The sequence below is a fragment of the Seriola lalandi genome, unplaced genomic scaffold (assembly GCF_002814215.2).
Source record: "Seriola lalandi dorsalis isolate HSWRI2012SDOR001 ecotype SW California unplaced genomic scaffold, Sedor1 jcf7180002054654, whole genome shotgun sequence".
Classification (NCBI taxonomy): domain Eukaryota; kingdom Metazoa; phylum Chordata; class Actinopteri; order Carangiformes; family Carangidae; genus Seriola; species Seriola lalandi.
The window spans coordinates 933581-957686 of record NW_019525207.1 but is presented as its reverse complement, the minus strand read 5'-3'; the positions used below and the strand labels follow the sequence as shown (position 1 = coordinate 957686).

The 24106-nt window shown below is 39.9% G+C and overlaps 1 protein-coding gene across 3 annotated transcripts in view; it reads left to right on the top strand.

The window, feature by feature from the left end:
* Positions 1 to 23765, top strand: part of gcgrb (glucagon receptor b) — a 47477-nt gene extending 23712 nt beyond the window's left edge. The window contains exons 2-15 of one of the 3 annotated variants that reach the window (XM_087177779.1): positions 7895 to 8036; positions 8240 to 8336; positions 8443 to 8550; positions 11471 to 11559; positions 11901 to 12007; positions 12659 to 12815; positions 13916 to 14075; positions 15848 to 15908; positions 16186 to 16255; positions 18720 to 18808; positions 19294 to 19335; positions 19552 to 19696; positions 20525 to 20566; positions 20938 to 23765. In XM_087177779.1, the coding sequence (XP_087033905.1) occupies positions 7983 to 8036; positions 8240 to 8336; positions 8443 to 8550; positions 11471 to 11559; positions 11901 to 12007; positions 12659 to 12815; positions 13916 to 14075; positions 15848 to 15908; positions 16186 to 16255; positions 18720 to 18808; positions 19294 to 19335; positions 19552 to 19696; positions 20525 to 20566; positions 20938 to 21354 (1638 nt within the window). In that variant the 5' untranslated portion in view covers positions 7895 to 7982 and the 3' untranslated portion in view covers positions 21355 to 23765. Of the gene's footprint in view, positions 1 to 7894; positions 8037 to 8239; positions 8337 to 8442; positions 8551 to 11470; positions 11560 to 11900; positions 12008 to 12658; positions 12816 to 13915; positions 14076 to 15847; positions 15909 to 16185; positions 16256 to 18719; positions 18809 to 19293; positions 19336 to 19551; positions 19697 to 20524; positions 20567 to 20937 lie in introns of those variants that run through there. The other 2 variants (XM_023420569.2, XM_087177780.1) reach the window with 2 other exon arrangements.
* The last annotated feature ends 341 nt before the right edge of the window (positions 23766 to 24106 follow it).

Genomic DNA, 24106 nt, shown 5'->3' with positions numbered 1-24106 from the left:
TTTTTGTCAGTGCCGGTCACTGTGGTGTATCAGGCTTCCAGAGACCGGTCTGTGTCCCTCATGTTTGTGGCTGTCACAGGTGTGACGGTGTGTGTCGGGAAGTGTTTAGCAGATGCACCTCCAGCAAATGCGTGACAGGCAGGTTGTGGGGTTAGTTTGGATATGATACACACTAACACAGTCACTTGTGAAATTTCTCCCCTCAGGGATAGGGTTGTGGGAGACCGGTGGATAAGCCCTGGTTCATCTGTCCTTTTGTAGACCAGTCTCCTGATTTTGTTGAACGAAAATGCATTACTTAGTAAAGCATTATAGTTATGTGATTACTGTATTACAGTACAGCTGCTAATTCTACTGACACTCCTTTACTTTGACATTTGGCTGTTCTATTCACGTCTTATTTTCCAAGGCTCTCCTACTGTAGCTAGCTAACATTAGCCACAGGTATGCTTTTATAAGACGTCACCTGGGTTAACAGTGTTCAAAGGCTGTGTCTGAGGCTAACATAATCAGTACCACTTTACAATAAGACTACCCTCATTTATAAATGGTTTATAATTAGGTTATTAATTTGGTTGTCAACACTTATAAATCTTAAATGAATAAATAGTTAATAAATGAATATTTAAAAATATAAACAAGTTATAACATGGTGTTCATACGATGGTGCAGGCTCACTATTTGACAAGATGAAGCTCATGCTTACTACTCTTCAATATTACTGCGTTACTAAAAGGGAGCCTTATTGTAAAGTGTAAAACCCATTATCACTTATAAGGGTTTAGAGTTATTTAAAAGGCTCCTTTTAACGTTTTAAAATGGTAGTAAGTCATTAGTAAAATTAACGAGTAGTAAGCATTAACTTGATCTTGCCAAATAGTGAGCCTGCATCAGTGTATGAAAACTGTATTATCACTTGTTTCTATATGTTTATTTATGATTTATAAAGCGTCAACAACCAAATTAATAACCTAATTATAAATAAATTATGAATCCTTTTTAAGCGTAGTCTTATTGTAACGTGGTACCACATAATCCACCTGCCAGCACCTAAAGTAATTTACAGAGGGTTTAAGTGCAAAACTTGCATACAGAAGTTACAGCACCCGGGCAAGAAACAGTCCAACACATAACCCCCAGTAAAAAACAAAATTTATAATCAACCTCGGCATCTGTGAGCTTTAAAGGTACTGGTTAATCGGTTCAGTTACCTTTGGATAGAGCTTCATGCTAAACCAAGCTAACCGACTGCTGGCTGCAGCTACATATTTAGCGGACAGACATGAGAGTGGTATAGATATTTCCCAAAAATGTCAAACTATTGCTTTACTTGGTGATGTCGTCCAATGCTTTATTCTGGCTTTTCAAACTGGAACTGATTGGTCAGAAGGGGAGGGTGGAAGGGAGGAAGTGGTCTGTTTGCCATATGCTGGCGCCTTTTTTTTCTTCTCAGCCAGATGCATAAACCAACAGTAAGTTACATGAGGTCATGTATTTTCTTCTTATTAATCCATTTGGTTGTGAAAGTAGTGTTTGTGTGAATATGTGCATGTTGGCAGGGGAAGGCAGTGTTGTTTGTTTCCATGGGAGAGAGGGTGTGTATGGGAGCCATGCGAGGCTGAGAGAGAATATATAGCGAGCAGGATATCTGTGGTATAAGTAAAACATTTTTATGGAGGAGTCCAGGGAGCGCAGGGCTGAGGATTTAGGGTCTGGCTCCTGGCATTCTCCATGGGACACTGAGAATGGTATGTACTGGCCAAGCGTTCTTCCCTTGTGCTCCCCCTCTCTATCTATCTCCCTCTCTCCGTCGTTCACACACAACTTTTACGACGCTCATCTGGACACCGCTGGGTTCATCCGCACCCACCTCTGGACACTTGCCTTCAGATGAAGTGTTGCCATGATTTCATATTATTATACACAAAATACCACCTTATTCCAAACGTAATGACGAGCTCAAGGCCGCTCGCACCATCTGCCCTTGACTCAGTGGTACCCACACTTCTTTCCAACCCAGATGTCTTCTAAGTGACAGTGGTGATGATTTCAGCATGAAATTTTCATCAGTGCTGGAAGCCAAATCTCCACAATTTAAATGTGAGAGGCATGAGGAAAAGAGTTGACTTTATTTCGCATCTTTATTTCTTGCATAATGGCCAGACACCATGGGTCTTTTTATAGGCTGACATACAAAACAGTGCAGGTCACTGAGTTCTTCAGCACAATGCTAAAGTAATACAATGTAATGTGTTTGCAGAGTAAAGAGACATTTGGATACGGGAGCAGCATGTGACTAATGAAACTTTTAGAAAGTGTTTTGAGCAGATACTGGTCAGTCTAAGAAGAGGTAAGACTGAAGCCCTGCTGCTGTCACATCCTCATCTGCTGTCTCTGTGTGTTCCCCACTGCACTGTCCTCACATATGAGCCAATTCAGACAGGAAGCAAGATAAACAATTCTCCCTCGAGAAGGCAAAAGAAATCATAAGGAAGGGGACCGGGCAGGATTCTCTGAAAGCTTTGGCTGATGGCATTTTCCAAGCCAGTTTGCTTCTGAGTGGTTGGAGAGTTGTGAAAAGTGGGGGTAAGGACAAGGAGAAACTCTGATGAGAGGGAGAGGGACAGACAGAGAGAGATAGATGAAACAATGAAAAAAAGATGGCTCTTACCCAGTTTGTGAGGCATAACTTCTGCTGAAGGAGCAGATTCTGGGTCACCTCCATCACCCAGCTCGGTTGATCATAACACACAGCCTTACACGCTTGCATGCACACACACACAAACAGACCCGCACACGCACACACACAGACACACCCGTACACACACACACAGACACACACCCCTGTGATTGTCATCAGCCGAGTGCACCTGATTTGCTTTAGCCACTGTCACTGAAGAGGACAGCAATCTGAAAAGAAAGCAATATGATTGGCCCTGAAGGATGTAATTCAGATTTGTGTATGTGCTTCACTGACATGCATGAGAGTTGAACATCAGTTGACCCAAACAACAACAAAAAAACGTCTAGTGGTACCTACACATGCAGATAGTTTAGTTATTTTTCCTCAGGGCTTGAGATACCGATTTTTGAAATGTCTGCTGCTACCTCATTACAATGGAGGTGAATTCATTTCTTTGTGGTGCTTGAAGTGTTGAAAAATTACATTAAAACTCAACAGCAATACATCTTTCCAGAAGGAGTGTTGTCATTACACAGATAATCCATACTGTCATTAGTTTTCATGGGGACAGTTTTTTTGGTTGAAAATACTTCTAATGAAAACTGGTGTATGGATTATTATTTCATAACCAGGAAAAAATGCAATGTAATGTTTCAGTGCTTTAGTGAGTGGCACATACTATATTTCAAAGCTATCAGCATAGCTAGATACTATAACATCCCCTGGTCAATAATGGTGTAACTCTTCAAATGAGGGCTCATAAATCTTTAATGAGAAATAAGATATATGGTACTGTAGATATGAACTCACTGTAAGAGCTACTGAAAAAAACAACAAAATAAAAACATATATCTATCTAATAGTATCCAGAGTGTAGCACTGCAGCCTGAAAATCTATCTATCTATCTATCTAGCTATCTATTTATCTATCTATATACTGCCAACAATCAATATAATTTGATCTGCCAGTTATTTTCAAGATTACACCTTCAAAATAAGAGTTGAAACTTTCATAGCTTGACGAAAGTTAATAGTTACAAAAGTTAATAATAACAAAGCTGTAAGCTGTTGTAAAATTTGCTTCATATCTTAATAACATGTAGTTTAAAATGGGCAGAAATAAAGAAAGAAAACACCATGCAGAGAAATGATATATGAGCTTAGGAGCAGTTGGCTGTCAGTGGGGCAGAGCCATTCACTGAGGCAGAAAAAACATAATTACAGCTCTGTTTAGCTCCATTACAGCCACTGCACTCCTGTCTCTGTTACCACCTACATTCTCTCTATACTCTGCCTAATTGCCTGCTCCTCATCACATAGTGAAGGCTTATTGATTTAAACAACATAATTGGGAGGTGCTCGTGGTGGGTAATGCAATTATTCAACAACACTATGCCACAAACACAAACGCACAGCAATGAGACAACATGACCTTAATGATAATGTGGAACGGTCTGTTTTTACTGATAGACTTCATTATCGGTCATTTGATCGTTTGGGATCAATGTCCCTGATGTGTGATAAGTAGCTTTTCTTAGATTTTCAAATTAGTTGCTGTCATACATTCCCACTCCACTTCCTGTCCCCAGCACAAACATATTGTGCACTTGATGATGACTGAAACAAAATAATAAAATATCGTTATCAGGAATGTTGTTTAAATCATCAGTAGATGAAGGAGAGCAGGATGCTGTCGTGGCCTCATCTGTTGATGATTTGTGTCATGAGCTAAAAGTGCAAAATGCAGCCACAGATTATTTTTTTCAATTTCCTTCCCTTTTCCCTATTGAGAAAGAAGGGATCTACTGTATGTGTGAGTGTGTGTGTGTGTTTGCGTCTGAAAGAGAAAGACAAATGAAGAATGCAATAATGGCCCATACTCGGCCTGCTAAACTAATGTCCTTTAGGAGATGTAGCTGCAACACTGACCGCACACACACAAACACAGACGTGTGTGGAACCGCCGGTCATGTGTTTTGATGCAGCTTCATATGAACAGCACATTATTCAGGAATACTCCGTAGGAAAAGCTGTGACTCACACAGGCTGATTGTGCCCATACAAATCAGTGAGCATGGCTGTGCCGATATCTTCTCGCTGTCCCTCTCTGGCTTTGTCTCACCCCTTAATAAAACACACACACACACACACACGTATCAAACAGGGACACAGAGGTATTTTCCAATGAATTGTCATGTAGAATAGGTCCAGCCCAGCTGTTTAGAAGATGGATGGCAGTGAACTGAGCTACAGCAGAAGTTCACAGGAGGTTTCTTTGAGTGAATGTATGATAAGATAAAGTAAAATAAAATGAAATAAAATAAAATAACATAAGATAGAATAAAATGAAAGCCTTACTGGTAACTGCAGTAGGGGTGAGTCATACAATTTCTATGAAGGCATTTGAAAGTAATTCATCATTAAAACCAGAGCCTGAAAAGCATTAGGACTGTAGATGTGTATTGTACCGTGGGTGTTGGATAAAACACGAACATCAGTCTAGAGGACTTTTATGTTTTTACTTTCACCAAAAGATGAAAAAAAAAAACTAAAAAAACAAAAAAAACAAAAATGCACCGTCATCAACAAGACTGATTTTTTTCCGTCCCAGACAAGATGACATTTTGTAGGTGCAAAGATTACATCCTAGTGTAACATCCACAGTGATGGATTTTACTGGAGGATTGGAGGATTTAATTAGTGGCCTTAAACCTGAGGTGCTACGACCCTGGAAGCAGAGATTTAACCAGACTGGAAAACACATTTGGATATCCTCGTTCCACAGCATTCTGGCGTGTGTGTGTGTGTGTGTGTGTGTGTGTGTGTGTGTGGGTCTGACTTATGACAAATTTCAGACTACAAACTAGATAACTGAGGACAGCTTGTCCAATTGGGGACAAAAGTTGTGTCCTCAATTGGGAAAAAGCTGATTTTGGTTCAGTGAATATAAACAGTAGTTATGGTTATGGGTAAGTCCAGGAAACGATTGCAAGTCACTGTAATTTCCCCAAAAGGGACAAAAGTAAACATGTGTCTGTGTAAGTGTGTGTGTGTGTGTGTGTGTATGCGTGTGTGTGTGTGTGTGTGTGTGTGTGTGTGTGTGTGTGTGTGTCTACCCGTGAGGTCGATAAGGCTATTGGAGTTGGAGACAATCCTGTGATTATGCACTCTGTCTTCTGCTCACTATTGTGGTTAAATTAGAACAGACACATAGGCGCTAGCAGCCCAGTGGTGCGCGCACACACACACACACACACACACACACACACACTTAAACACACACACAAATGCACACTTGCTCTCATACTGTATGCCCAGCTACCCATGGAAATCAAATCTTTATATGTGAGTGTCCACCAGAGGGGGGTTAATTAAAAATAAAAAAATAATTACACAAGCTTTCGATTACAAAGATCCACTTGACCCCCAAAATACATGACTTTAAATTGATTACTTCATTCATAAGGCTGCATATTTTATATATTGTGATAAAATAATGTATTGAGTGATAATTAGACCTTGTAGTGATTCTTTAATTGGTTGAAATAGCCCTACATTGTATTCACTTATCAGCTAATACATACTGTATATATGGGGATTGGTATGAAGTGAACTGAACATTACTGTTTTGAAAATGCCATGAAAATCCAAACAAAGGCCAATGATAACAATGAGCCATCTCGCAACACCTTCTGACAGCCTGGTGGTGGCACTCGCCCAAGTCCATTAGTTCCTACTGAAGAGCTAATCATTTATTTTTAAGGAGTAAACAAGACTAAAATAGTTCATTTATTAGAAATTACTTTCAGTGGTGGATTAATACACATTTGGTGCTACAGTGAGCAATTACAGCAGCAGGATGTTGTTTGTGTGGGATCTGACTCTAAATAAACCGCAGCGCCCATGTTCATGGTAATGAAGGTACGTGTCTCCCATGTGACAGTGTGGCTCACTGGCTTTTTATTTGAATTTCTGACACTAAGAAAAATATAGAATAGACAGGGAAGCAGGATTGAAATCAAACTGAAATCACTACTAAACGCCTTCTAGGGTTGATAAGGACCCATCCTTATATTCGGATTGGATATGGATTTCATCATAAACTGGAGCACAGTAACATCTCAGATTATTCCTTCAGCTGTCTGTCTGTTGGGCTTTGTTGCTCTGGCGATAAGAGCTGCATGTGGTTGTAAAGCGGAAGATTATCACTGTAACACCCCACGATAAAAGGTCGCAGGAAGAAAACACTGCAGCAGTTCCATGTGTTGTGTCGTCTTTTTAAAATGAAGGTGCTGTGATAGGATGTCAGAGGATCGATTTTCGGGTTAGATCTGTAAACACGCAGAAACACACACATACGCACGAGTGGGGAGGCTCTTCAACAAGAAGCACAGAGACTGGAACAGAATGGAATTTGAAACGTTTTAGCCAAAAATGTTTCCACGGTCAAGGTGTTTTTTGCAGAAACGTTTCAGATTTCGTTTTGTTCTCCAACTGCGTGGGTGAAGATGACGCCACAGGAAAAGCTCCGAACATAAAAATGACTCACTCATACAAACATTTCCAGCTATATATATATATATATATATATTAAAAAATGATGTCGTAGATTTAATTCAACAGATGCTAAAACGCACACATACAAGCAGGATGGCAGGAGTCTGTTCCTCAGGGGAAATCTCTGTTTGCCTTGAAGGCACCATGCCATTCTCTGACCCACTTCCCCCCACGGTCTAATCTCATCATCCACACATATGTTTGAGCTCCGATGAGTGATGCTTTTGTGGGTTAATCATGCAACAAATGCAGAGAGAAAGAAACACACATATTTTGTGTTTATCTATAGAATAAGGAATTTTATGAAACCAATGAGATCAACTTTCACATGAACAGCAGACAAGCTTAAAAATATGGGTGTTAGTTCGTGTTTGGTCAGGTGTGGAGGTCCGTGGCTTTCATCTGACAGCTGTGATATGTGTGTAAGCACATGTGTGCTGTGCGTGAGAAAGAGGAGCTGTCAGTATATTACTGTTGTTTTCTCTTCATTGATTCTGGATATCTTCATTATTTCACTCCATCTCTTTTTCACTTCCACTTCAGACCAATCCCCAACACATGTACACACACACACATACACACACTGTATTACACTATACGCTAACAAGCTTCTCCGTATTATGTGTGTGTGTTTGTGTGTGTTTGTGTGTGTAGGCCACACGGTGAGACAGGGCTGCCTCATGTGTTGGGCCTCCTCTGAGCTCTGGTCCCCACCGATCCCCATCCTCCCAGCATCAGTGGGATGTCCCAGGTGTGTCTCCTCTTGGCCTTGCTCATGCTCTGCAGCTGCACCAAGGTACGACTCTCAGCCTGACTCTGTTTCACACACCCACACACAGACTGAGATGTGCATTTTTATTCATTACACGCTCCCTGCGGTACCGCTGACTTTTACTGACAGTCTACAAACCCAAAGCAAGAGCTGGATGATGAGGAAAGGCTGTGTTAGCATAGCTGCACCTTGACATGAAGTCTTCAGGAAGTTTCATCTTCCTGCAGGTCTCCTCTACTAACTCCCTAGAGCTTGTGAAGGAGCAGTGGAGCAACTACAAGAACCAGTGCCTGGACTACCTCAACGCCACGCCCCCCACCACAGGTGAGCCCCTCTCCTCCCAGCATGAGCCCCAGTCATAATGAGATGCATGCAGGAGAATAAGCCTGACCTACCTGCACAGATTTCTTAGAGCTGCTCTCCACTGCAGGGCTGGTGTGTAACAGGACCTTTGATCTGTACGCCTGCTGGCCTGATGGACTCCCAGGAACCACTGTCAACGTCTCCTGCCCATGGTTCCTGCCGTGGTACCGGAAAGGTCTGTACGTGTGTGCGTTCAGTATGGGCGGGGTAGTTGTGTATATACAGTGCTGTGAAAAAGTATTTGCCCCCTTACAGATTTTTTATTTTTGCTTTTTTGTCACACTTACATGTTTCAGTTCATCACATTTTAATTCTTGGGGATCATCAAGATGTTTTATGGCAAATGTGAGACGGGCCTTTGTGTTCTTTTTGGTCAGCAGTGGTTTTCGCCTTGGAACTCTCCCATGGATGCCATTTTTCCCCAATCTCTTTCTTATTGTTGAATCATGAACACTGACCTTAACTGAGGCAAGTGAGGCCTGCAGTGCTTTAGATGTTGTTCTGGGTTCTTTTGTGACCTCCTGGATGAGTTGTCGATGCGCTCTTAGAGTAATTTTGGTCGGCCGGCCATTCCTGGGAAGGTTCACCACTGTTCCATGTTTTCTCCATTTGTGGATAATGGCTCTCACTGTGGTTAGCTGGAGTCCCAAAGCCTTAGAAATGGCTAGTAACCCTTTCCAGACTGATAGATGTCAATGACTTTGTTTCTCATCTGTCCTTGAATTTCTTTGGATCGGGGCTTGGTGTGTTGCTTTTTGAGATCTTTTAGCTCACTTCATGTCTTCAGACATGAAGTGAGCTAAAAGGTCTGGCAGTAACCAGGCCTGGGTGGAGCTAGTGAAATTGAACTCAGCTTTCCAAGAAATGTGGTTAGTCACAGTTAATTCATGATTTAACAAGGGGGGGCAATTACTTTTTCACATAGGGTCAGGTCGGTTTGGATAGCTTTTTTTCCCTTAATAAATGAAATCATCATTTAAAAACTGCATTTTGTATTTTCTCAGGTTATATTTGTCTGATATTGAAATTTGTTTGATGATCTGAAACATTTAAGTGTGACAAAAAAACAAAAACAAAAGGGGGCAAATACTTTTTCACAGCACTGTATATATAAGCAGATATATATATACATATATATATCTGCTTAAGGAGAGAGAGAGAGATGAATACTGTGGCTCTTAGATTGCATAATTATGCAACATATACTAACACTTGAAGTTGCACCAATCAATATAGATCAATGATGCCACGCTGTTCAGTGGTCTGGGTCACAGACGCCTTTGACACCTTTCACCTTTTGGAGCTCAAATATTAGAGAAAAGTTAAATTCTGTAGCTTTAAATGTATTTCATCAGAGAATTCAGCTGTTTGGTGATTCCCAAAGCTGTCGGCTGAGTAGCTGCTCAGATTGGAGGCAATACTACATCTCGTTTTTCAGTTATATGCTCACATTTATTGTTATGCTGTTTTAACCGGCCATTGTCACCTTAGAAAGATTTTCTTTGATTGCATTTTGCAGATTCTCTTCGTGGCCTTGAAAACAAAACACTGTCCTCATGTGTTGACCGATGAGTTTATGATGTTGGAGGTTGTTTCCACTCACCACATTTTCAAACATAACTTTCAAAACGTCTAAAATGATATCTTGAATTTAAGAAAGCATGAACACATGCACAGGAAATATGTCCTTTTTCAGACATGGGCTCCTCTTCAACAAACCTGCACGAGAAGTATTGGATTTGAGAGTTTTTCTAACCCAGGCATTGTCCCACTTGTTCAACTGAGGAGCTGACGTCAGTTTGTTTAAAAACTACAAGGCTACCTCGCTCATCCCGCGACAAGATGTGTGAGTAAAACTTCAGAGGAAGAGCTCTTTAAAGCATTCTTCTTTAAATTCATCCTGTGGAGTGAATGCAAAATGCTTTGCAATGGCAACACAGTCGCATCATCTCTCCTTTTCAGTCAGTGGGATGAAAGAACGTGGGATGAATGTCGTATTGAATAGAGTGTGCTGTGTTTGCAGAAAGAGGATTAGGCATTAATTTTGAAGGCCAAATATTAGTCAGCTATCACTCTACTATCAACCTGACAGCGGTGTGTGTCTCAGGGAGCAGCTCACCTGTCCTCTAGAGCTTTTTTACTCATTTTGCCTCTTGTGTGTAAGGCCTGTATCTCAAACAGTTAGCACTGTTGGTTCATAGCATGTAGGGTCCAGGTTTGGTCTGCTGCTCTTTCTGTGGAGAGAGTTTATTTTCATGTTCAGGTTTGCTCCAGGTGGTTTGGCGGCTCTGAATAGGTGTGAAGTGGAGCATGTCACTGTTATTTCCTGTGGACTGGCAGCTTCACTGAGGTCTCTCTTTCTCAGTGTGTGTAAAGAAATTTCTACGTGCAATCTTTGAGATTTATTTAAAAAAAAAGTCCTGTATTTTTAGAATTTTAAATGGGTCAGTTTTATCTGCCCCATACAGAAATGTAATACATGACATATACATTCCTATATTAAGTCACTAATAAGGTGACATATATGATATATTATGTGAAGATATAAGTTTATAATATATATGAAATACCCATTATAAGATTACATTTATTAAATTGTTTTATATGGTATAACATTAATAAAAACATGTAAAAACAATATACAAATTCTCTGTTTAAATATGTTTTTCTTATCAATGTCTAATTAATTTATATGATATTTAATATATACGTCTATCTTTTACATTAACATATATAATATCAACATATACTGGCAGGCTTTGGGATAGATATGTTTATTTAACATATGTCTGCAATACAAGCATACAGGCATAGAGACCTATATGTCAATATGTGAAACTGTTCCAATATCTAATACTTTCAATATATACAGCACTGTACTTATATGTTTTTACTTCATGTGTGCATATATTTCACATATGGGAATTAAATATATGTAAATCTGCATATGAGGCAGCACACAGATGCAATAAAATATCCAGATCCAGTAACATATTTATTTTTAAAACAATGTTACTGGGATGGGAAAGGGTACACATGCAATTCAAAAATGAATTCTCATGTCTCATGTGTATCTCATTCTCATGTGTGCACAGTTCAGCAGGGTCTGGTCTACAGAGTCTGCAAAGAAGATGGTCAGTGGGCACAAAAGAACACCAGCGAATGTGAGGACGACCCTGGTGAGGTGTGTGTATACAGCACAGCGTGTTTGTGTGTGTGAGCATGTCTGTGTGTGAAACTGCAAGTAACTGTGACTATGTGAGAATCTGTTTGCAGTGGCAGATGGTTCAGCAATACTGTGACTATGACTGAATGGACACTTAAACTTGACACAATCTGAAATGATTCAGTGTGTGAAAGTCCTCCCATCTGTTCAAATGCTCTTTATGATCGTTTTTACACTGTGTGTGTGTGTGTGTGTGTGTGTGTGTGTGTGTGTGTGTGTGTGTGTGTGTGCGTGTGTGTGTGTGCGTGGGTGAAAGCAATGCACGGAAGTAACCGACAGTCTCTCTGTTGGCTCTGCAGCAGCAGTATGGACGCATCCTCAGTCAGTTACGGATCATGTACACAGTGGGCTACTCGCTCTCCCTGGGAGCTCTGCTACTGGCACTGGGAATCCTCATCACCTTCAGGTAGAACAAGTGCGAAGAGTAACGAAGGGAAGGTGAGGGGAGGAAGAAACAGGTAGATGAATGAAAGGAAAAAAGAAAGAAAAAAGGAACAGAAGGAATCAATAAAGGGGGTATTGAACAATGAGAAAATATAAAGAGGTAACCGAGGAAAGAAGAAATGAAAGAAGGACAGAAAGGGAACGAAGCAAATGACAGAAGGAAATAATAACAGAGAACAGGAAAGTTAAAGTAAGGAAGAATGGAAGGAAGAGGGAGAGGGAAGGAATGGGGAAAACAATGGGAAAAAGATAGAAGGAAGTCAGGAAAGAGGGGGTTAAGAAAGAGAGAAACTAACTTGGGGACAAATAAAGGAGGGAGAATGGAAGGAAATAAGACCTGCCAGAACAAAAGAAGGACAAATAAAACAATGAATGAAAGGTGGAAAAGGAACTAAGGAAGGAAAAAAAGTCAGGAAAAACTAGAGAGGATGGAAGGAAGGAAGGAAGGAAGGAAGGAAGGAAACGTAGAAAGACCAAAGTGGACAGCACGAACTGAGGGACAGAAGGGGATTCAAAGAAGGATTGGAATAATTATTTCGGTTTGCATTCAGAGTAGTGAATGCAACATATCAAAGTGAAAAGTCATCACACACTGTGACCCCCTCCGCACCAGGAAGCTCCACTGCATGAGGAACAACATCCACATGAACCTGTTTGCCTCCTTCATCCTGAGAGCTGTGTCCATCCTGGTAAAAGACGCCCTGCTGACCCTCACACTGGACCCCAGGAGCAGCAGCGACACGCAGACACAAGCCTGGGTCAACATGCCGGTCAGAGCAAACACACCACATCTGCTATGAGTTGTGTTCTTCACGTGGATCCTCTTTGGATGACAGAAATTTAACAGAATCTAAACCGAATTTTCATAAAAATGTCATAGCGACTACTTATGAGATGAGACGCAAACTTGTAGAGCCCATCCACTGCATGGAATTTCACACCTTTGCTATTGAACATAAATTGCAAAGGCAGAATAGTGCATGCAGGTGACAATCAAAAGACAGAGGGTTGCACCAGATATACACAGATACTTATACATACCACTCATATATTAATGTTTATATTTATTTAGTAGCATATGACTTATACAACTCCGTTTTGGACAATGCAGCAATTCAACATAGGTTTTAAAAGCCTTCAACCATCACAAAGGTTTTATAACTTAATAAGCTACTGATTAAGTATTGATTGGGTGTGTCTAGACACATCAAATCTTTGATAACAAGAAGGAGGTATTTTTCCAATACTATTTATTGAGGAAGTAAGTGAAATGTTGTCTTGGGTGTTTTAACCAAGTGTAATTTGCTAGAGATGACAGTCAAATACTGTGTCATTAAAAGTTTATTCAGGCATCTTCTTCCAGTTCCACTTGCACCTTTCTTGCAACGCTGCAAAACATTTGCATTAGAATAAACATATATCTCATATAAAATGGAACAAAGTGACATTGTGTCTGCATCAATACACATTAAGTTTATGCAATGAGTAATTAAAAATGTACTGTAAATGTGATTGGTAGTTTTTGTGGTGAGGTGCAAGAGACATTGGAAATGTATTTACAGTTATGTTGTAACGTTACATGTTGTGAAGGATAGTGGGCAAAGGGGAAAATGTATGTGGATGAGAGAATTGAACAGTTCATGTGGAGGACAGCAATCCTTGTACTATGGACTGCTATTGAAAGCAATGATTTGTATTTGTTTTATATACATTGTATTGAGCTTCAGTGTGATTCAGTGTTATTTTAACTAAGCTGGAGCAGAATATTTGTCAGCCCTGATGATTAAGGAGCTCTGACTGAAAGTGACAGTTGCTACTAGCAGAGAAGATGTCACCTTGTCTTCATGTTTGTGTCCTGTCTGTGCGTCAGGCTGTGACGTGGTGTCGTGGTGCCATGGTGATGATGCAGTACAGCGTGATGGCCAACAATTATTGGCTGCTGGTGGAGGGCATCTACCTGCACAGCCTGCTAGTCATCACAGTGTTCAGCGAGAAGAAGTACTTCTACATTTACCTGGCCATCGGCTGGGGTAAGAACCAACGCTCTACCTCAATGACTGAAGGCCACAAGCTGACTGTGGGTGCTGTGGTTACATCATTTAGGTAGATCAAGTGTAGACTAGTGACCAGCTTCTGTCAGACAGTCATTAACAGGAACAGTCATCAGCAGCAGGAAGTCAGACAGGAACAGGAATGGTTAACAGGTATGTAAATAGACCAAATATAGAGCAAATACAGAGCAGCTGTGTAGACAGGTGAATGTTATCAAGATGAGTCAGGTAATTCACTTCTCTGAGGACATCTAGGGGGCAGGTGTGGCACGACGGGCTCTGAAATGACAACAGAAGGTGAGTAGACGGTAGAAGAGAAAGATAGATCAGTGGTCATTGTTTAGCATACGCACATATTGAGTGATAGGTCATTATAATTATCTGAAATGTCTGTTGTGGCACCTCTGAATCTAAGTGCAAAATAAACAATGGTTAGAGACGCGATGCAAATGGTTGGACACGATGTCAGAGAACATTTTCCCTTATTTCCAGGGAAGTAGCTTTTAGGGGTCATTGTTAGTATTAAAATTCACTGTACAAGACACAAATACATATGTTACAAAATAATCTCAGCTCAAAGCACCACGTTGGTGATTTTCGGAGCTTTCAGTTGTATCTCAGAGTCTTCTTCAGTAATGCATGATTGTTCATCTGAGGGAATCCAAAATTGAATCTGGCTTCACCAATTTTATAGAGTTAATGATAATCTTTTTTTCATTATTATAAACATTTTAAACCCGCACATGTCTAAACAGCATTCAACATGTCAATTCAGTAGTTAGAAAGTCAATAGTTCTTTCTTACTCCACACCGTCAGATATTTTCCATCTTCTAACTTGTAGTCTATTAAACTTTGTGCAGCTCCCTCTGGAGACTTTACTCAGACTTTCTCCCTTTTGTACTCCACGACACCTGTAAACCGACTTTGATGTTTAAAATTGCTGGACACTCATAATCTTCAGACAGTGAGAGTGAATCAGTCATTATGTTACTGTTTTAATAACTTATTTTTACGAAAACATTCATAAGGCCAGTGCAGCTGCGGTTTATCATTTCACACCTGCTGAGGTCACCTCTTAATTTTCTTATCATCTTAAAATGTATAGTGACTTTATGATGCACATAATAACTTTTCAGCCTGCTATTCTGAGATAACAACTTAACTGTATAATTATCTTGAGGTTTCAAACATTGGTTTTCCCATGATTATGAAAATCCTCACTGATAAGAAATCATGGTCTCGCCACAATATTAACTGGATTGTCCGGCTGATGTCAGTGAGTCATTGTAGCCTGACAGGGCAGACACTCTCCGACAGAGAGGGCAGGCTTATGATCAGATGAGATGTTACTTTAATCAAATTTGAATACAGGCAGAAATGGCCTTATATTATATTTTTAAAAGACCTTTCAAGTCTTCATTGGATAAGATGAGAATATATAAATATTTGTCTTAAAATAATGAGATTTTAAACTCATGATTGTAAGAAAACAATGTTTAATGCATGGGTAATGATTGTAATGATGATAAAATCATTGCATCATGATAACTGGGTTAAAGAATAAATATAGCACAAACTCTAATTTGTTATATATACGTATATATAGAAGATATAGCCCGGGCACAGTGATAATCTATGATGTCATGACTAATCTGGAAACTCAACAACTGTATGTGTTACGAAGTTCTCCTCTGTTTTTTAACTCATCAAAAATCTGTTCTCTTTCTCATTTTACCTCTGCCATTCTCAGGTGCGCCGCTCATATTCGTGTTGCCGTGGATCACTGTGAAGTATCTGTATGAGAACGAGGAGTAAGTTTAATCGATTTCATAATATCATCACATCAAATGAAAGGCAGTGTACATGTAACATCTTCTGTCTGTGAAGAGAGAGACGGCTGTAGTTTTCAATGGCCTTTCCCTTTGATTTCTTTAACTCTGTTCATGTTCTACTGTGTGAATATGTGGCAACTGTTTGGATACAGCGAGAAGCTCAGTATCGTAATGATAACAGCAATAAGTTATAATGTAAAATGTGTGTGTGTTTGTGTGTGTGTGTGTGTGTGTGTGTGTGTGTGTGCATGTGTAGGTGCTGGGAGAGGAATATTAACATGGGATACTGGTGGATCATTCGTTGTCCTATACTGTTTGCTTATCTGGTAAGATCATCTGTCTCTTGTCCTTATATTGCCTGTCTGACATTTTACAATTGAACATGATGAAATAAGTTCAAGTCCATAGTTTGCTGAGCTACACACACACACACACACACACACACACACACACACACACACACACACACACACACACACACACACACACACACCAAGGAGGACATTATTTTTACTCACATTAATTTCCTGTCTAGCCCCAACTTACTCTAACCTTAAACCATGTCTTCACCTTAAATTGAAATAATGATTTACATTATGGAAACTTGCCTTTTGTCTCCATAAAGAAGACAAGTCCCCATAATGACCCTGTATAGATTAGGTCCCCACAACATGAGTAATACCTAGACAAACACACACACACACGCACACACAGCAGCTGACATTCACCAACTGTGTCTTGGCGAAGTAGTTTTCTGAATAGAGACGCCTTAATGTGACAGATGCTTGTGTTTGAGAGAATATAGATCAGGCAGTTCTTGGAAGAGAAGTTGGAGGAAAAACATCATTCACCTGCTGTTCTGAATGTTTCACAAATTTCACAAATTCCTGACATTCATTCTTGAACATCTCTCCTCGCTAAAACTGTTGACTGAATGCCACTCTGTGCTCTCAAGTGTAGCTTCTAACGATGATGTTATGTGGTAAAAGTCAATTCACTCTTCAACAAGTCTCATGGGGAGGAGGCAGTGTCAAATGACTTTTACTACAGCCTCTGTGCAATAATATCATATTAAATTACTCATAATTTTATTCTGCCTCAGTTAGAGCTGGGCAATATCACTTCAAATAAATATCACTATTTCAAACTTTTACCTTGATAATGACAATGCAATGAAAAATTACCTATTTTATATGCTATTTTTTAATTTCTCTTTTTTTGAATGCCATGCACTCTTTGTATTAAGCGCTGTGATTGTGTTCCAAGTGATTAAACAAATTGGTTTTAGTTGGCTTTTTGTTCTGAGTCATTTTCACCGAAGCCAAAATGTGTTCAAACGATAAACACAACATTCTTTTTAGTTGCTGCCTGCCCGGGTTGAGGATCAGTGTTTGTCCCCCTGTCATCCATATCACCAGCTACACTTTGAGTGAGCGCAGACACATACATTTGCACTGTTGACCGATGGCAAAGAGTCAGTCAGTCAAAGAACAGTGCTGACCTCTGAGGTGAGAGAGAGAGAGAGATGTTTTCAAATTTTACAATATATCCAGATCTAAATGAAGAAATTGATTTCCGACTTTTTTTATGAAACTGAATTTTTCTTTAGTGAGTAACCATGCCCAAGGTTTTCTCTTTTGCACATTTGAAGTAATTTTTTCTTGTTTTCTTTCAGTAACCTTTAGAGGCCCTATGAGATAAAATTATCCGCAGGAAAACGAAATTAACAATCTCATTTTTCTATTGGTTGTATGTTGTGAACCATCTCGCAACCCCTCATATTTATCCTTTTTTTTTATCTTAAAAAACAAAAGCAGCGGTAAAAGTTGTAACAGCCTCATTACAGTGAGATTCTAATTATGATCTCAAGAAATCAAAATCAATTACTTCATAATATTCTTAAAATTCCCACCCTAAATTGGAAGACTGACTTGTAGCTGGACTATCATTTGCATAGTGTTTTTAGTATTCTTGCACATAGATGTACCACAACACACACGCACACACACACACACACACACACACACACACAGACACAGAAATAAATTATGGAATTCCTCTTGTGTGTTTCCTGCCTCCTGTTCCCATAGAGACAAACAACATTATGGATGGACACACTTATGAGCACAAGTGCACATTAACTAACAGTCACAACCTGTGTGACCTCATGCAAAAGCGTACGTGTACACACACACACTCAAAAATGTATTAATGAACCTGCTCATTTCCCGAACTGTGTAAGTCCTGCGGTGCTGTATGTGCTCTGTGGAAAAAGTCTCTTTATTGTAATGGTTGAAATAGTTGCTGTACGGTTGTGTAACAGACATTATGTCATATGTCATCCAACAACAATCCCAAACACAACCCTGCGGTTCAACTATTGTTCACACGCACATTCACACCTAAATAAACTATGTTTGTGTACACTCGAACACACACACACACACACACACACACATCTGTCAAGACAACATACACACATTACCAAACTTGGAGCGCTAATAACTTGAGTGCTGTAATAATTAATGTTCTCTGTCATCAGAGAGGGTTCTGCATTAGATCACTAGATGTGTGTGTGTGTGTGTGTGTGTGTGTGTGTGTGTGTGTGTGTGTGTGTCTGCCCAGGTCAAAGCCCGCAGGCCACAGAAAGACTCAGGAGTTTAAAAAATGACAGTCCAGTTATGGGCATTCTGTATCTCTGTCTCACACATTAAGTCATCTAAAAATCTACAGAACATATTTTGCATATTTGTTGGCCTCCATTTAACTCCCCTTCTCTTCTTCTTTCAGATTAACTTCTTCATATTCATCCGAATTATCAAAATCCTGATGTCTAAACTCAGAGCTCATCAGATGAGATACACCGACTACAAGTTCAGGTGAGAGAACTGGGGATATTTGCCAGAAAGGTGGTGTACGAAAGGTCCTGTAGTGTTCTGTAGAGATGAGTCTGCAGAATCAGGTGATAGGTCATTACTATAATCAACCCCTTTAGTAGTCATGTGATCTATCATTATTTTAGCTTCTTTAAAAGCTTACAAATTAATGTTTTACCTCCTTGCATTTCATTTCAGAAATAGTTATTATACTGAATAGTGTAATGAAGTATTTAAGTATTTTTCTCCTGCTATATGTTTGTATAGCTTAACTTTTTTTTTTTATTATAATATAATGTAAATTCTTACTCTGTAAAGTTTAATGACCCTGTTCCATGTCTTTTTTGATTATGAAGCAGGTCTGGGTTCTATATTAATAAGAAAGTATCAAACCATCAGGTCCTCTGTAACCCACCGTTCAATCTTGCAGGATCTGGTTTCTCACAGTGTTGACCTGAAATCTGCTATATTTTTATTTGATCACTCAGAAAACAGTCAGCCAATCAGAAGAGAAGAGGCCCTGGTTTTAGGTACTTTAAACCACAGATATATCTTCTTATAGATATCAACACCTCAAATTAAAATGTAGGAAAAGTGTCAAATATGGGACCTTTAATCTTACCGGATGAAGGTCAGTAGGATGAGGGTGGTACGTGAAATGAGTAGCAGCTGACCTTTCTAGTTTCTTGTAATATTCTGTAGTCCTTGCAACTATTCCCTTTGTCCCGTTTCCTTCTCTGGTGCAGACTGGCAAAGTCCACTCTGACTCTCATCCCTCTGCTGGGGATTCACGCCATCCTCTTCACCTTTGTCATCGACGAGTCGGTCCCCAAAGGCTCCATGCTGCGCCTCATTCGCCTCTTCTGTGACCTCCTGTTTAATTCCTTTCAGGTCAGAACAACTTTACCGGAAACTTAACTCTCTTCTTCACATTTTGTTGTAGTGTGTTTCACTGTGTTTTCTCTCTCTCTTCGAAATGCATTTTTCCTCTCAGAAACGTTTGATTATAAATAAACTGGGTGTTATTTTCTGTCATATGTTTCATCACAGTTTGCAGTTGTGGCATTTAGAACACTGAGCATTTCTTTTGTCTATAATTAATATTCCACCTCAAAAAAGATTTACAATGTCAAAATGTCTTTTATCCATTTCATACTTTTCCCTTGTAAAATGTTTCACCACTTTTCAATTGAGAAAGAGTAATAACATGGATCTGGAATAAACCACAGTACAAATGGGTGAATAATGAATGAATAGTATTTGTATTTTGTATGTAAAGGTCCCCTGTGGTGTTTTCTGTTTACATGCGGTGTTACTCACCATAACTCATCTGCAAAGCTGATATCTGGAAAAGTTTGAGTTTACAGCCCCCTGTAGATGAGTAGAATAGTGTGAAGCCATTTGCAGGAATGTGTATCACTTCACCTGCATCCTTGTTAATGATATCATACAAAACAGAGGCGCACTCATAAAAAACATTACTGAGTAACATTACTACTGATCCAAAACTCCACTGGTACCTTTATGGTATGTTATATTTTTGGAGAACAGTGGAATTTATATTTAAGTGATATCTGGGTATTTGTTGATAATATTAAAAAGATGAAATGGTCAGAGCTTTGTCCTTTAAAACACAGTTAAAAGTAACATTAGTTTCATTAGTTTCTTTGTTCAGTATCTGATGTGACTGTTATGTTAAAGCTCCTCCCTCCATTTCAGGGCCTGCTGGTTGCCATCCTCTACTGCTTCGTCAACAAAGAGGTGAGATAGATGTGCTTTCATGTCAGGAAGCACCTTAATTCAATCTCTTCCATAGCTGCAGTTCCTTCCCTCCCCTTTGTAGAGAAGATAAATTAGACATTTTTCATAATCAGTGTTCATGTTGCCAACCTTTATCTCTTTTTATATCTCTAAAAGCTCCATCTTTGTTCAAGACCCAATTGATTCTTTTGTCTACAAAGTGGGACGGACACAACATCGTCCATCTGCTTATCTCTAAACTTTTAAATGTAGTCTTTGGCAGGAGACGTCCATCTAATGAAGTGCTCAGTGTCTTATTTAATCTTCATCACAATGCTTCATGTGTCCCTCCGCTATCTGCTCTGTCTCTCTGCTATCCCATCGTGCCTCAGGTGCAGTCAGAGATGCTGAAAAAGTGGAAGAGGTGGAAGCTGGGAAAGGACATTGACGAGGAGTACCGCCACAGCCACACGCCGCACATCAAGAGCGGCAGCATCGCCACCGGCAATCTGCCCGACCTCCACGACAACAACGCCAGCGACCCCAGCGGTGACTCGCCCCGCCTCAGCAAAGCTGACGGAGGCCCGTCCTGCTCCGCCGCACCGGAGGAGAACCGCCGACTGGTCGTCTCCTACAGCAACGGGATGGGGAAGGGCAGGCCTGCCAAGAGTAGACACACCCTCCAGTTCTCTTTTCTGCCACACCGAGGCCCCGCCAGCCATGCCAGCACCACCACAGAGGACGTGTGTCTGGAAGAGAGGGCGCAGTGCCGCGTATACCCTCTGAAGGGAGAGGAGACTAATGTCTGAGGGCAAACCTGCTCTGAGCTCTCACCTCATCGTGAAAACTCTCACTGATTGTGCTTATTGTTGTTTCAGAGCAGTGTTTATGGACGGCCTGAGTATGAATGAGGAGAATGAGGAAGTGAGCCACACAGAGCAGGATGTTCATACCTGCATGACATTGCAGGTGGTGATGTTTTAACCTGCTCAGCTGCAAATGAATATTTATTGGTTTTGGGACCTTGAGCAAAAAAAAGCACCTATTGACTTCAGACATCAGGAATGATTAAACTCTAGTGGCGTGTCAGTGTGAATGTGTGTATGAAGTCATTTCGACCCTTTGCCATCACACCCCGCCCACCTCTGCGCTGCTGACTGTGGCCGTTGTGAATCATGCTTGTGTTGTGTGTCTGTTGTACTCTCCTACAAAAACCTCTCAGTGTCAGTGTTTTTTTTGTTGTTTATGGTTTTATGAACCTGAATGTGGACTACAGCGTGCATGGACGTGGTTATTGTATGACTCCTGCCACACGGTGTTTGTCATGCTCAGGCAGTCTCACAGAGGATGGATGCTTTCATCTTCAAGACTGTGCTATGATGTTTAAGTTATTCTGGTTTTAAACGACCAAAGCCAAACAAAGAAAAATAATAATATACCTTTGCGGGTTTTATATGATTTGGGTAAAGCATTAAATCCATTCTTTGATGCACATTACTTTCTTCTTTTGTTTTCTGTCTGAATGCATATGAGCAATGGAGATAAATGGGTGAAACAATGTCTAAGTGTATATATTGTATGTAATTAGAAATACACACAATGTCCAGAGCACCTAAATTTAACCTGTGATGAGGCTTCATTTAAAATCTTGATTTGCTTTCATACAGACAAAATTCATACATGACACACAGGCAGTGAAATGAGTGGAAATAAGTTTGGCAAATTTGACTTTTACTATTATTATAGTATTATTATAGTACCTATAATAATACTCCTCAATGTGCAGCTGCATGGGCAATGACTGGAGCAACAGGATGATGGTACGGTGGCCTTGAGAGCTCAACACACTGCAACTTATTAAAAACACATGCCAAGACACATACGCACTGCAAATTCAGAAAACATCTTCATCAATTTGACAACACATGCGCTGCTAATACACACAACCCAACGAAGTGTTTCCAGGGGGGGACACTAAAAAGTGATGGACCTGGCAGGGACTAGTTCAATGCCCAACAGTGACTTTTGAAGTTAAAAGAATTGAATCAAGTGCGCAGCGCGTGTGTTTTCAAATTAATGAAGACGTTTTCTGAATTTGCAGCACATTTGTTTCTTTGCATGTGTTTTTAATAAGTTGCAGTGTGTTGAGCTCTCAGGGCCACCGTACCATCATCCTGTTGCTCCAGTCATTGTCCATACAGCTGCACATTTACCCAGTTATAGGCTACAGTGTTGTTTGGAAAGAATGGAGACAGACTCAGAAAATTACATGTACAGATGAGAGAAGTCTTTTTATATGGCAGAAAGCTTTTTAAAGTAAAGGTGTTGCATTTCATAACACAATGTGTGAATATTTTTTGTTGAGAAGATCACCACATTACCAATGGAAGAACAAATTTATTTTATTTTCTCCCTCTACTGATTAAATCGTGGCTCGTATGTCATGACACAGAGAGAAAAATGTGCCTCACACAACCGCTTTTATTACTATAACTTACTATGGAAATGACAAATGTTTAAAAATCCATTTTCATTTAAGAAACAGACTGGATTCAGCTGTCAATAGATTTCAGTCACAAAGGAGCCGACAAGGATTTTCACAAAGAGATTCCTAATAAAAGACGGACTACACTTCAGTTGGAAGTGTAGGAGAGTGCATTGTATAATGTAAATAATAAAAGTGAATATTATAGAGACAAAGAGGGGAAGGGTGGAGGGATGTGTTGTTTGTGTGTTTTTGCTTGAAGTCCAGGTGACTCAAAAATGAAAATGACTAATTATCTTGAGAAAAGACTCTATTTTGCAGAACATGATTGTACCTGTCCTTTTATTTAAAATGTTGCAGTTGTCAGGAGGGGTCCGAAGCAAACAATGTCATGATTGAAAGCAAAAGGTTTTATATAAAAAGCCAAATTGTTGTGTCTCATATGTCTCTGTAGATCCAATTAAAGTGAATTCTGTCAGCCAAAAAAGAAATTGTCAGTATATATGTGTCAGTATGAGATTCATTCTTTTGCAGCTATGCAATGAGTCTAATGAGCAGGAGCAGAACCTGCATTTGCCAAATTTGTGATGTAAAAGTTTAAAAAATGTTGTACCTAACTGACATCTGGTGGCGGCTTTCACTGCACAAATGATCCTCTCATCGACTTGTAAAGTGTGTTTCAACATGAGCCGAAAAATGAGACAAATAAATCAAATAAATGAAAGTGTGTGCGCACATGCGTGCATATGATTGTGTAGTTATTCCACACCATGTTTGACTGCAAAGCCGGTCAGTGGACTTATTATCAATCATCAGGCATGTTTCCATTGGAGATTTCTGCGACATGAAATTATAGACTCATCTAAGTCCTGTTGTGCAGACGGTAATAAGTTGTCAGCACATGAATTATATATTGGTTACGCTCCCAGTGTCAAACAACGTGTGTGTATGTGTGCTCTTGTGTGTGATTGATCAACAAATCTCTCTGTAAACACCTGCCTCGCCATGCTCGTATAACATTAACCACTGGGTCCGAACGGCAGGATGAAGTCAGCCGAGAATATTGGTTAAAGAAC